The sequence below is a fragment of the Papaver somniferum genome, chromosome 2 (assembly GCF_003573695.1).
Source record: "Papaver somniferum cultivar HN1 chromosome 2, ASM357369v1, whole genome shotgun sequence".
Lineage (NCBI taxonomy): Eukaryota > Viridiplantae > Streptophyta > Magnoliopsida > Ranunculales > Papaveraceae > Papaver > Papaver somniferum.
In genome coordinates this window covers 217,709,089-217,721,929 of record NC_039359.1, presented here as the reverse complement: position 1 = coordinate 217,721,929, position 12,841 = coordinate 217,709,089, and the positions used below count along the sequence as shown (strand labels likewise).

The 12,841-nt window shown below is 37.0% G+C and overlaps 1 protein-coding gene across 1 annotated transcript; it reads left to right on the top strand.

The window, feature by feature from the left end:
- Positions 1-826: 826 nt before the first annotated feature.
- LOC113350549 (probable aminotransferase TAT2) lies at positions 827-3,345 on the top strand. Its single transcript, XM_026594701.1, has 8 exons — positions 827-1,163; positions 1,290-1,629; positions 1,728-1,946; positions 2,074-2,133; positions 2,331-2,486; positions 2,563-2,656; positions 2,779-2,893; positions 3,014-3,345. The coding sequence occupies exons 1-8, from the start codon at positions 883-885 to the stop codon at positions 3,132-3,134; spliced, it is 1,386 nt and encodes a 461-aa protein (XP_026450486.1). The 5' UTR covers positions 827-882; the 3' UTR covers positions 3,135-3,345.
- Positions 3,346-12,841: the final 9,496 nt, after the last annotated feature.

The window sequence follows — 12,841 nt, the reverse complement described above, 5'->3', positions numbered from 1 at the left end:
TCAAATTCGACCACTTTATATAAAGATTCGAAAAAACGACCACGACCACTTTATTAATTACACTTCAAAAAGTTGGACACTTTATTAAAAAACGCAAGTTCTAAACAAACCATCAAAACCAACTCGTTTGCTTAGGCACATAAAATTTTCTTTATAGGTGAGCCGTTAGCCGTGTGAGTCAGTGACATTCAAATTGGACTCGCATTTCCCAATAATGGTTTGGTTTAGTAGTTTGCTTAAATTGCTTTACAGGTCGGGGCAGTTTTAGAGGAGCTTGTTTTTTCACATTTTACTAAAAACTATTGTAAACTATGTGACACGTAAGCGAGGAAAAAGCTTTTTTTGGTGGTGCTTAAATTGGACTCAGTGTTATCTTCTTCTTTTCTCCCGTGGGTTTTATGAATTTCGCGTCACGCCCACCGTTCCAATCCACTATTCTCAAAGAAGGCGATAGCTATAGAGTTACTCTTTATCAATCTAGTCACCTCCTCTATGTTCGGATATGGAATATCCGTTTGGATTTTGACAACTACTATTTTTTAGTAAAGACAAATTAAATATTTTGCCAAAACCAACCTCCAACACAAGTTTCTAGTCAGTCAAACCAAGTGAAGTGCCCAAACTGCTGTCCACCTAACTAGGTGAGGTTTTCGTTTCAACTAGTTTCTCTGATGTCAACATTCTTCAGAAAAATGTCGTAATTTGCCTACAACTTTGAAACATGTCGTAATTTCTGTTTAGAACTTTCTCGGGGAACTGACGTCATATCTTCTTATTTATAAGAGTCGTGGCTTCCTGTTAGAACATAAAAACCATCCATCTCTAAGAGAAGAAGAAGTAAAAGAAAAACAAGATCAAGCAAACAAAGGGAAATATCAGATCATGGGTTCACTCAACAATGTATCAGCAGGCAAAGAATTCGCTAGACGTAATCAGAAACTTAAAGCGAGTGGAGACGTTTCAATATCAGGAACTCTTGATATTATCAGAAGTAATTTGAATGTTAAAGATCAAAGACCAACCATTCCTCTCGGTCATGGCGATCCTTCTCCTTTCGCTTGTTTTCGAACAACACACGTTGCTGATGATGCACTAAACATTGCAGTTAAAAGTGGAAAGTTCAATTCTTACGCTCCTGTTGGCGGCATTCTTCCGGCTAGAAGGTCTGTCGTTGATATCTCGATCATTCTTTTCCTATTTTCCATTTCAAGATAATTTTTGGTTTGATTTGTCTACTACTGACAAGTCTTCTGACACTTTTTTTTTGTCAACTTATCTGTTGAAAACAGGTCGGTAGCTGAATACTTATCTCGTGATCTTCCGTACACATTATCTGCTGACGATGTTTTTCTCACGAGCGGTTGTCGACAGGCGATTGAAGTTATAATATCCGTGTTATCTTATCCTGGTGCAAATATATTGATACCGAGACCTGGGTACCCACATTATGATGCTTGTGCTGCTGCTAATAATCTCGAAATCAGGCATTTCGATCTTCTTCCTGAGAAGGCTTGGGAGATTGATCTTGAGGCTGTTGAAGCTCTTGCCGATGAAAATACAATTGCAATTGCGGTCATAAATCCTGGAAATCCATGTGGTAACGTGTACTCGTATGAGCATTTGAAGAAGGTGAGCATATTTTTAATGCTTTTCCTTTTACTTCAATTTCCACCTATGTAAATTTTTAGATTATTGGTGTAAATGTAAAATTACGTTTGCATATTTAGGTGGCTGAAACTGCAAAAAGGCTTGGAATCCCGGTGATTGCTGATGAAGTTTACGGTCATCTCACCTTTGGGAGTAACCCTTTCGTTCCAATGGGAGTGTTTGGATCCATAGTTCCAGTTTTTACTCTTGGGTCCATATCAAAGAGATGGCTAGTGCCTGGTTGGCGACTTGGCTGGATCGTCATTACCGATCCAAATGGTTTTCTGAAAGAGGCAGAGGTACTTATTATTCTTCCATATTACTTACTATGATCCTTATTTTGTTGAACAGAATTCGCGTTAACTGAGTTCATTTTTCACCTAGTAAAATGATACTAAATTTTCCGTCTCCATCCTTTTCTCGTAGATTCCTAGTTCCATAAAGCAATACCTGAATATGAGCAACAACCCAGCAAGTATCATTCAGGTATGTACATATCCTTTATTTGGGTTTATCGATGAAATGCCTAACTATGTACAAGCATGGTGCCATTATCATCTGGCCTGGCCATGCTCCATACTTGCATAGTTCTTCTAGTTTCAGTAGAGAAGTTGTGGATTTTCTTACCTGACATATGTAAGCATCTTGGTTTTTTTAAATGAACTGTAATCTTGGTGTTTCAGGCAGCAGTTCCTCACATTCTTGAGAATACGAAGGAGGATTTTTTTGAAAATACTATTAGTTTGCTTCGTGAAGCTCTTGATATCTGCGCGGACGAAATAAAGGAGATACCTTGCATTACTTTGCTCCATAAACCACAAGGATCCATGTTTGTAATGGTAAGATAATAGAAAGTAAGCTGTATGTGAATGTGCATGTTCATGGTAAAACATTTCCTTACATTTTGCATTGCAGGTAAAGCTAAACACTCTACTTCTCAAGGACATTTCGGATGACCTGGACTTCTGTAACAAGTTGGCAAAAGAAGAATCTGTTATTATTCTCCCAGGTGAGACTCTTTGCTGTGGAACTTTGTGCAAGAAGATAATTTGGGATACTAACTCCGACTAGGATCAAGTTGAGTTCAATGAAAAGATTGTACTTCTAATTGGCACTTGGAATATGTTGCAGGAATTGTGCTAGGTGTCAAAAATTGGCTCCGGATAACCTTTTCCATTGATCTCCCTTCTCTTAAAGACGCTTTAAGTAGGATAAAATCATTTTGTCAGAGGCATGCAAAGCCACAGTAAGTGAACACATAACAATGCACCACCCTGAATTGCAAGATAATCTTTTGGATCCTATGATTCACTCTCCATTGTTTTATTCAGTGTGGTCTAATCTTTGCAATTTGGTCCATTGTTAGGAACTTGAAATTGGATCAACGCCGAACAGCTACAAGATATCTTCCAGGAAGTAATCTCCAATCACTAGAGTTCCATGAAGCTGTGGAATTGGAGTCAAAAGTGAAAAAATTTGAAAGGTGAAAGTGAATACGAATTGAGAACAAGTGAATGCGACACTCAATGCTGGTAAATTTGAAGCTGCTCGGGAGTGACTGCCTCAGTCAATAGCATCGTTAATTATTTTCCTAGTTTCTTCGTTTTGAGAATTGTAGATCCTAGTGGTCTTTTTCGGTTTTTTCATTTGTAATTGTGTAGTGGTCAAATGCTTCTTTCAATAAATTACTATTGCGGCTTTGCCAATCAGAAAATAGTGATTTTGCACACCCATGACAAGTTGAGGACACTTAAACAGTGATAAAGTTAGAAGTTGAGAACCACAAACAAAGTAAGGATTCATTCTGAACAACTTGAGTGTCCAAAAACTCCAAAACCGAAAACCTTAAAATGGGAAATGGTGGCAAAACGCGAAAGCCATGAGATCAACCGTAACAACGTGAGCTGCAAGAGAACCGTGTTCTATTGTTTTTGTTTTCTTCCTTTTCCAATCAGAAAAAACGAAAGAAAAGAGAGACTGGAGTGGAGAGCTTTTTTTTTTTCTTTTTTTTTAAAGCAAATCAATATATATCATACTGTTCAAAAGAATTTTTCTTTGATTTCTACAGCACTCCCTAAAGTCTAGTACAGACTTTTCAAACACCAAACAGACCTTTAGATGAACAGCTTAATCTTAAACTTGGGCTTCAAATCCCATCCATGCCTAATCACCAAGCAGGGGCCGGTATGGACCAATTTTCACCTCATCCGCGTCCAATCCAATTTCACTATAGATTTCAAATTTGACATCCGCATCCAATCCAACGGATTTGCATACAATGGATATATGGATGCACAGATTGGATGCGGATAATCCAACAAATTTGTTTTATAATTTAAATTTATAATAGAGAAATAAAGACAATAAGTCAAGGATTAAAATAAGACTACATTATTTAAGGATTTAAAATTGGATTTTAGTATAATGCTTTGAAGTTACTTAAAATTTAACCTGGCCCCTTTAGAAGAATGCGAAATTGGGGGATAAAAAAAAGAATTGGTGATATCAGAAAAGGACAAAAACTGGATGAAGATATCAATTCGGGGTCAACCCTTATCAAAGTATTTTACATATTACTTAATCTACCCTTCACTAATCAGGATTAGTGATTAATAATAATTAGTAAAATCATAAGATTTTTGATAAATGATTAATGTGTGTTTTATTTGAATTTTGGGTGAGTGAGGTGAGAGTAGAAGGAGGGAAATATATTTTTGAGTGGAAATTTTTTGTGAAAATGGAAGATGATTGTGAGGAGAGAATTGCAGCTGCTGAATCTTAAGCTCAACTACAACAAGGAGCTAACGACAACAACTCTCAATTGCAACTCTTTATTAAGCCAACACCCTTGAATGATGATTTTGACGAGTATGGAGAGTTTTCGAAGAAGCTACACAAGAAAGTAAACTTGCACAACAGGCAAGCATCCCCAATACACAGGTAAAGCTGCTAGGAGGTTGAAAAATCGATTTTTTGCTTTAAACCCGCCATTTTTTCAACTGTAAAACCTCGGTGCCGGCATGGAAATGGTATGAATACCATGCCGGCGGACTCATTACCGACATGATATTCATACTACGACCATGCCGGTAGAGCGATATCCCCCATTTTGAATATTGATCCGGCATTGTATGCTACCAAAAAACTATGCCGGTACGCAGTTAACTTTTTTACCTACCAAGGAATATACTACGGAATATTCAACCGGCATGGGTTCATTGATAGGTTACCATGCCGGAACTGCATGAAAAACATACATGAAACATTTCCATCTAAAACCAAATACCAACATGGAAAATTAATAAACATCAACGCTGGAACTCCGTAACGGCGTGGTACCATCAATACCTAGAATGTCGGCAGCGCAACCGGCGTTGTTAAGTTTCAAATTTACAATGCTGGTACCTACCAAAAACATACAAGAATAAATGTTTTCCAAAGCTAAATACCGGTGTTACATATCAATTAATTTTAATGCCGGAAGCATGTACCGGCTTGGGACAATAAATTACGAGAATGCCGGCACCTTTTCTTCCGGCATTGCTGTCTAATGAATATTTTATGCCGGAATATGTTTCAAATTTGGTCTTCATTTTTGGCTAAGTTCGACTATGCCGGAACATTGGTCGAGCATGCCGGTACGGGTTTCTGGCATAGTGTTTTAATTTCGTTTGAAACTAATTTTCATTCGATCTTTAGGTGGTGACATGTTACCGTCACTTAAATAGAAAGAAGGAGTTTGTAACCGGCGCATAAACTGGTATTAAGGATTTTATAACCGTCAAATAAGTGGGATAAAATAGTTTGTAACCATCAAATTTTTAGTTGCAGGAAATCCTACATTACACCGCTCACAAGATTTCATTAACATTCCACTCATTTTAGATGAATAATCTTTATTTTATTGATGAATCTTTGAACAATCTTACAAGAAAAGATAAAAGAATCAAGAATAACCACTGCTCTAGATTTTTTCTCTCCTATTTACTTGCTTCTCTCTCAGAAAGGATCCCCCCTTTACAACTGAACGACTATTTATAGGGAATTATATAGTGGATGACAGCTAATCTGTCATTTATTTTCGGATATGCCTTGCAACATTCTCGCAACCTTACAAATGTTAATCTCGCAAACTCTTTAATTTTCGCAGGACTATCACATTTTTCTCATGATTTTAGCTGACGTCGTTTATTATATCATTTATGAAATTGTTCTGCGACGCTGTTATGTTGTGTTGCTGATAATTTCGCTGAGACATTATCGCTGCGAGATTATGATCCTACATCTTGCATCTTCTCATATCTTCTCTGCGAAGTAGAGAATTATGTGAGAAATGCCGCGGTTATCCATCATGTCATATTCTGCATTTATCACACGCATCCTTTTTCCCATCCGTATCTTGACACGTCTCTTGTAACTGCTGCTTTTTAACCGCTTATATCTTTCCGCATTAATCGTGTTTATCTTCTCGATAAAAAATTTCCTCAATATATACTCTTTCTTACTCTCTTTTTCTCTCTCTTTATTTTCTCTGCAACTTCATCGTTCTTCTGCAAATTCCATTTTTGCAACTTTTCTTCTTTCTTCTTCTTTCAATCTTTTTAAGTTCTTTTTCATCTCCATATTGTTCCCTCTGTAGATCTTCATCATTTGTAATCTTCCTGCTAGTGTTTTCCATGGACTCATCAAGGTTAGTTTTCTTTTTTCTTCCTTATGGGTTTTGCTAAAATTAATCATGCTTACTGCCTTATTTGATGTTGTTTATGTGATTCCCATACTATTGTTATTTCAGCAAAAGCGCCTCTAACACTAAATTTACGGTTCAGAACCCTAATATTCCCAAACCGCAGTATAAGATTGTTGTACACAAAAGAAAGTCTGCGAATCAGAAGGTAGTAAGAAACATTATTCTTCTCTTATCTGGATTGTAATTCGTAGGGTGATAAGGATGTTAATAGACCTCTCAAGAAATCTCGCCACCTTAAAACTGTTGAAACCTCTGTTTCATTTCACTCACTTATTCCTTCAAAATATCCTACGACAACTTCGCAAGTTAAACCATTATCTCCAATTCGCGAAAAAGCTGCCTCAGAATTCATTTCTTCAACTGACCTTTCAATGATTGAAACCCCCATTATTGATCCTTCTGTGAATGAAACTTCTTCTCTCCCTATTGATAATGTTTCTCAACCTTCTATCATTACCATTTCTCTACCTGAGCCTCTTCCTTTTTCGAAAGAAACTGTGGAAGGAATAGATATTGCTTTCAAAGTTTTGTCTGAAGTCCTGGATGATGGCAAAAAGTCTCCAATTGATCCTGTCAAGTCTAGTATTTGCGAAATTCTGAGTAAGTATTTCGGTTCTGATAGAGCTGCTTTGCAAACAGCTTTGGAAAAAGAGTGTAATGCTCTTCGTCTCGAAAATCAAAAGCTTCAGAACGTTTTACTGGATCGTGATAATATTCGCAAGAAGAATGATGAATTGAGAGGTATGATTTCCTTATATGTATCTTCAACTTGCCTTTCTAATGATTTTATCTTTCCCATATTTAATTATCCTTGAAATCCCTCTTTCGCATGTTAAGCCTTAAACCAGAAACGAATAATGGACAAATATCAATTTGAGTCTGTTGTTGAAGAAGCCCGTGTTGATAAAGAAATTTTGATGGATCAATATAACCCACTAGAGAACCTCTATTCATATTCTGTTGATCATATAAATAATTTTACCAATGAACACACCCAATTAGTTTAGAGGCAAGACTTATTAAGTAATGAAATATCTCGCCTTTCTTACTCTTTAACTTAAGCTAATTTAGTGATGAAAACTTTATCAGATGAGAATAAAACCTTATCTCAAGAGAAGCGAACTTGTTTAAACAAGATGGCGATATCTTCACAACAACTTAGCATTCTTCAAAAAGTATGTGATGACCAAGAACAATCTCTTCGCTTTTTTAGAAATGAACTTAAAGAAGTAACAAAGTCATCTATCGCTGAAAGAGATACACTTATTCAAGGTAGAATAGCTTTAAGTGTAAAGGCAAATCAACTTAAAGAACAATATTCCAAATTAGAAGAATCTCATTCTTCTCTTGCGAAGAAAAATGCCTTTCTTATTTATAAAGAGAAAAATCTTCAGTCTCGACTTAAAGGTTTAGTTGGAGATGAATTTGATGACGCAATGGACCGTTGGGAGAATAGTTGTCTTACCTTGATTCAACACCTTATTTCGCAAAAGGAAGGTAGTCATAATAATTTGACTGCCTTTTTACTATTTTTTCTTTGTCATAAATTTTTGAGTTCTTCATCTTATTGAAATTTTGTATTCTACCTTTCGCAGAGTCTGAGAAAAATCTTCATTCATCTATTTCTGTTTTGGAGGCTAAATATGCCAAAATTCGTAAAGAAAATGCATTACTTGTCTCTGTCCTTACTGGTTCTCGCGACCGAGCAGAAAGAAGACTTGATTATCTTGCTTATTTTAAGGATATTCAAGATAGGAATCATCAGAGAGCACTTCTTCGTCAAGTTCATTGGTGGCTCTCTAAAAGAGTCACAGAAATGATACCTGCAAGTGCACAGGGTCTGTTGTAGTGAGTGTGCAAGGCAGGGTCGAACCACAGAGACTAGGGTGTATAGTTTAAGTTTTTAAGCTAGTTATCTAAATTAACAAGGCAGTAACTAAAGCAATGAGGTAACAGTGACAGAGAACAAAAAAAGTGAAATTAAGTGGCAGTGAATAAGAAACATTGAAACAAAGATAAACAAACCAAGGCTGTTAGCCAAGGGCAGTGATAAAGAAACAAAGGCAGTGAGCCAAAGGCAGTGAAGATGATTACAGCTACATATGGTAGACTAGGAGGATACTAAGGCATTTGATTCCACATCTTGATCCTAAACTAAGGAAGTTCTTATGCAAGCTATGTCATGTTCTTTCAGGGAAGATTACAATGAGTGATTTACTAACTAACCTTGCTAACTTACCCCTAGCATCAACTGTCTTCTTACAGCACAGCTGATCACAGGCTTGTTCGCTCAACCAGTTAACTATCAATTCTAAGGAAATCTATATAGTGGATTGAATTCTTAACTATTGACTAGCTACACTCCTAGCATCAACTGTCTTCTTACAGCACAACTGAGCACAAGTGAGTTAACCCAAGTAGCAATTCATCAATCCTAAGGCAGTTAAATCATTCCAAGACAATACATTACAGTCCTTCAAATGGACTGATTTCTTAACCACAGTCACAACTTCACCCCTAGCATCATCTGTCTTCTTACAGCACATCTGATCACAGGTGAATTAGATCAAATGGCTAATTATCAGTCCTACTTCAGTTTAAACATCACAAGAACAATAACATGTATACTAACTATCCTAGCATGCAATCAAGAGTTTCATCTAAGCTCTAGCAAGTAAATTAGAACATACTAGACATGGTGAACAAATACAATTGAAATCTACAAAATAATTTAAACTAAGAACTAACCCTTGAGGCACTGGCTATTCCAGTCCTCTTGGGTGAAGCACTGGCTAGCTCATGCATGACTTCTAACACACACCCATCATCCCTATTTATACACAAACCAACTTTCCCCAAAACAGGACCACAACAGTCCAATTAGGGTTTAGTGAAAATACAAATTAAATCAAAAAAATCCTACCTAACACTGATAACAACCCTAATATACTAACCCATACTTCAATTAAACATGTAATCGATTCCCCCAAAAAATCCCCAATGTCAGAAAAATTAGGGTTTTAAAAATTGAAATTAAAATTTTACCTAATCTCTGAATCCAATCAAACTTCGATCCATGCTTGTAATTGGTCCTCTCTTGCTTCCCATACCGCCAATTTGACTCTAGCTCGACCTAATTTACCCACTTCACACCTAGGGTTTCGGAGAAGGATATATGTGAAATAGGTAGAATAGATGGACTAGGGAGAGGGGAACAATGATAGGTTATCATTGTTTGACGCTGTGGTGATTATGGTGGTGATGGCGGAGCAGTTGGGAGAGCAGGTGGAGGAGTAGGTGGTGGAGATGGTGTTTGTAGAGGAATGGAGAAGATGGAGTCGATGGTTTTGGGAAGAAGTGTTCGTTTGGTTGGGTTAATAGATTTGGGTTCTTGGGTGTTGAGCGGGTTTAGCAATTGTTGATGAACAGCGAGGATGAGACGTTGGATGCGAAGATGATGGATCGATCTAACGGCGAGATGGAAGGAAGCGGGGAGCGACCGTTGGATGCCCGATACAACGAAACTGACGGCTCAAGATGGAGTTAGGTGCTGTAGTGTTAGACAAAAGCTTCAGACTTTGATGTACTGGCGATGTTGCGACCGTAGGATGCTGAGATGATCCAATCTAACGGCTAGAAAGGGAAACAGGTATGGATATAGGAAATGGATTTGGATGAGGGTTTTGGGACTTGGGTATGCCAAGCCCATATCTTCTTTAAGAACAATTCTTCCTCTTCAAGCCCACTTCTAGCCTTTTGGTCTTGTGCACAACATTCTTCGAGGCTTCCTTGTGTGATTCCTCTTGGCTTCCACCACTTTTCTGCTCTTTTCCGCTCCGCAATTCATCCAAACTTTATTTATTACCTAAAAATGCAAAATTAATTAATAAAAATATTTATTCTTGAAAACAATGAAAATACAGAATATGGGATAAAATGTAGAATTAATGCACAAAAGATGAGTTAAATGCCAAGAAAAATATATATAAATATGCACTTTTTAGCACTCATCAAATACCCCCAAACCTGAATTTTACTTGTCCTCAAGTAAAACAAAACTAAGGAAATCCTACCTATACCATTGTCGCTGGTCTCTCGAATGCATTTAGCATATGCACTAAGCCTTTTAAACCACTAAGTGTCCCTAGTGGACGAGTGAAGTCTCGTGAATTTTTGCTTAGAACGTACCTACAAAGTTCTAGGACAAAATATAAGATCATATTCCATCAAATGTGACATGTGCAAGACAGTTTAAGCTCACAGAAAAATGGAGATGTCAATCTAGCTATCAAAGGCACAATCCTAGCACTGATAACAACTAAAGACACGTGATAAGAGTGTAAAGTGTATCTACACATGTTTCTAGAATGACCTGAAGTTATGACTACTAATCACCAAGAGATAGTTTTTAGGCTAAGAACCGAATTCTAAGCCAAGCTAGCTGTCCGGCTTTACGAGAATTGTGAATGTTCACCCAATGAGTTGGTGATATTTCAGTTTACCCGCATTATACATCGATGGCTGCATCCTCCTTGCTTATTACAAGACTATTTACAACAAAAAGATAGACTCTTTACATGACTCTTATTTACATTGATTACTCTGTTTTATTTTTGGAACAAGAGAGAACTATTGTCTTTAACATGACAAAACATGGAATAAATGCTTGATATTTTTTTTTTATTTTTTTTTGATATTTTTTTTTTGATTTTTCTGAATTTTTCTGATTGATTTTTTTTTTGAAGAAATAACTTTGATCTTTACAACACAATGACACTTTTGATACATGAACAAAAAGAAAAACATAATTACATGACTCTTAGCAAAAGGTGGCCCTTATCGAATGCATCCGGTCAAATTCTGTGGTTGCTTTTCTTAACGTATCCTCCAACCTCTATCCCAGCCAACCAAAGAACAAGCTAGTCAAGTCTCATTCAGTATTCTAAAGTGATTGGCAATCTAACTTCCTATCAAACACCTTGAAGATCGAGGCTATACATGTATTGGTAGATCGTGCGCGTGCAAGTTTCTTATCACATGTGAATTGTGCTAGAATCAGGGTGCCTAAATATTTAGACTAAGACTCCTAAAATTTACATATTTTCACAAGAGTCAACATTTCAAGGTAAATGAGCTCCATTTTTATGATTTTTTATTTTTTATTTTTTTTTTCAATTTTTTAATTTTTTTCAAAAAGAAGGAGTTCTTGTTTTCAATTATAACATGTGATCGTGGTATCTAATCTATACCCCCAAACTTAAGCTAAACATTGTCCTCAATGTTTCAAAATATGAACAAAATTATAATACAACATGTGAAGATGATCATGTTGAGTAGAGAAAATGGAAAGAGAATATCCGATTTCGGCGAAAGCAAGATTAGAACTCCGTTATTCAAGGAAGGAATCCAACATATGTCAGCCGAGATCATATTGGATTAGCAAAATATGTACAAAAGAAACAAAATATTTAACTAAGAAACTATCTACTAGATTCTATACAAGAAAATTTGGTTTTTAATGAGATTGGACTTTTTGTGAAAAATTTGGTTTTGTCGGGAGACAGCCCACATTTTAGGTTTAGAAACATTTGGTTTTTTTTTTTGTGGGATGAGGCCCAGAATTCAGTTAAACTTGGCCCAGAGTTTGATTTCAATAAGCCCAAAGAAAATTTAAACAAGCCCACAAACAGTTCAAATAAGCCCACTACAAAGTTAAACAATCCCAAAAACAATTGGGATAAGCCCACAGTTTGGGTTCAGGAGCCCAGAAGTTCAGTTTCAATTTGGTGTTGGGCTAACAGAATAGCCAAGAGCTTAGGCCCATCGGGGCTTGAAAATGTTTTTCAATTTTTTGTTTGGGTCAGGCCCAGAGTAGAAACAGGCCCAGAAGTGAGTTTTAGAAATGGGTTATCAAAATTTTGAGAAACAGAATTTGTTACAAGCCCAGAATAATTACACTTTCAGAATTTCTACTTTTAGTTTAGGCTTACACTTTGAAAAGGGGATCCCAGTTGGGCTCTTAGTTGCACATCCCAGTTGGACTTGGTTCTCTCCAGCAGCAGCATAGAAGGAGAAAGTAGCAGCAGCATAAGAAAGTAGCAGCAGATGCTCAGCACCAGCAGCAAGAGCACCAGAGGCTCAGCTTAGCAGGCAGCAGCAGCAGCAAGTAGCCGAAGTTGTCATCAGCAGTAGCAGGGAGAAGAAGCAGGTAACATCCAGCTGCCACAGCAAGAAAACAAACAGCAGCAGCACCAGAGGCTGGCTGTAGCAACACCTGACACTCATTGTGTGTGATCAGTACACAGAGAAGGTAGGAAAAAATGGAAAACTGCATAAAGCAGTGCAGTTTGCAGCTATAGATGCATTATCATGAGGCTACAGATGCTAGGCTACATGGCATCATGCTTATAGGGCAGGGCAAAGCTATAGGCAATGAACAAATCCACA

Bases quoted from the DNA above. Each gene is read 5' to 3' on its own strand.
- LOC113350549 (XM_026594701.1), top strand. From the start codon at position 883: ATGGGTTCACTCAACAATGTATCAGCAGGCAAAGAATTCGCTAGACGT. The intron at 1,630-1,727 runs GTGAGCATATTT...TTGCATATTTAG, and splicing joins CGTATGAGCATTTGAAGAAG to GTGGCTGAAACTGCAAAAAG. The intron at 2,487-2,562 runs GTAAGATAATAG...TTTGCATTGCAG, and splicing joins AAGGATCCATGTTTGTAATG to GTAAAGCTAAACACTCTACT.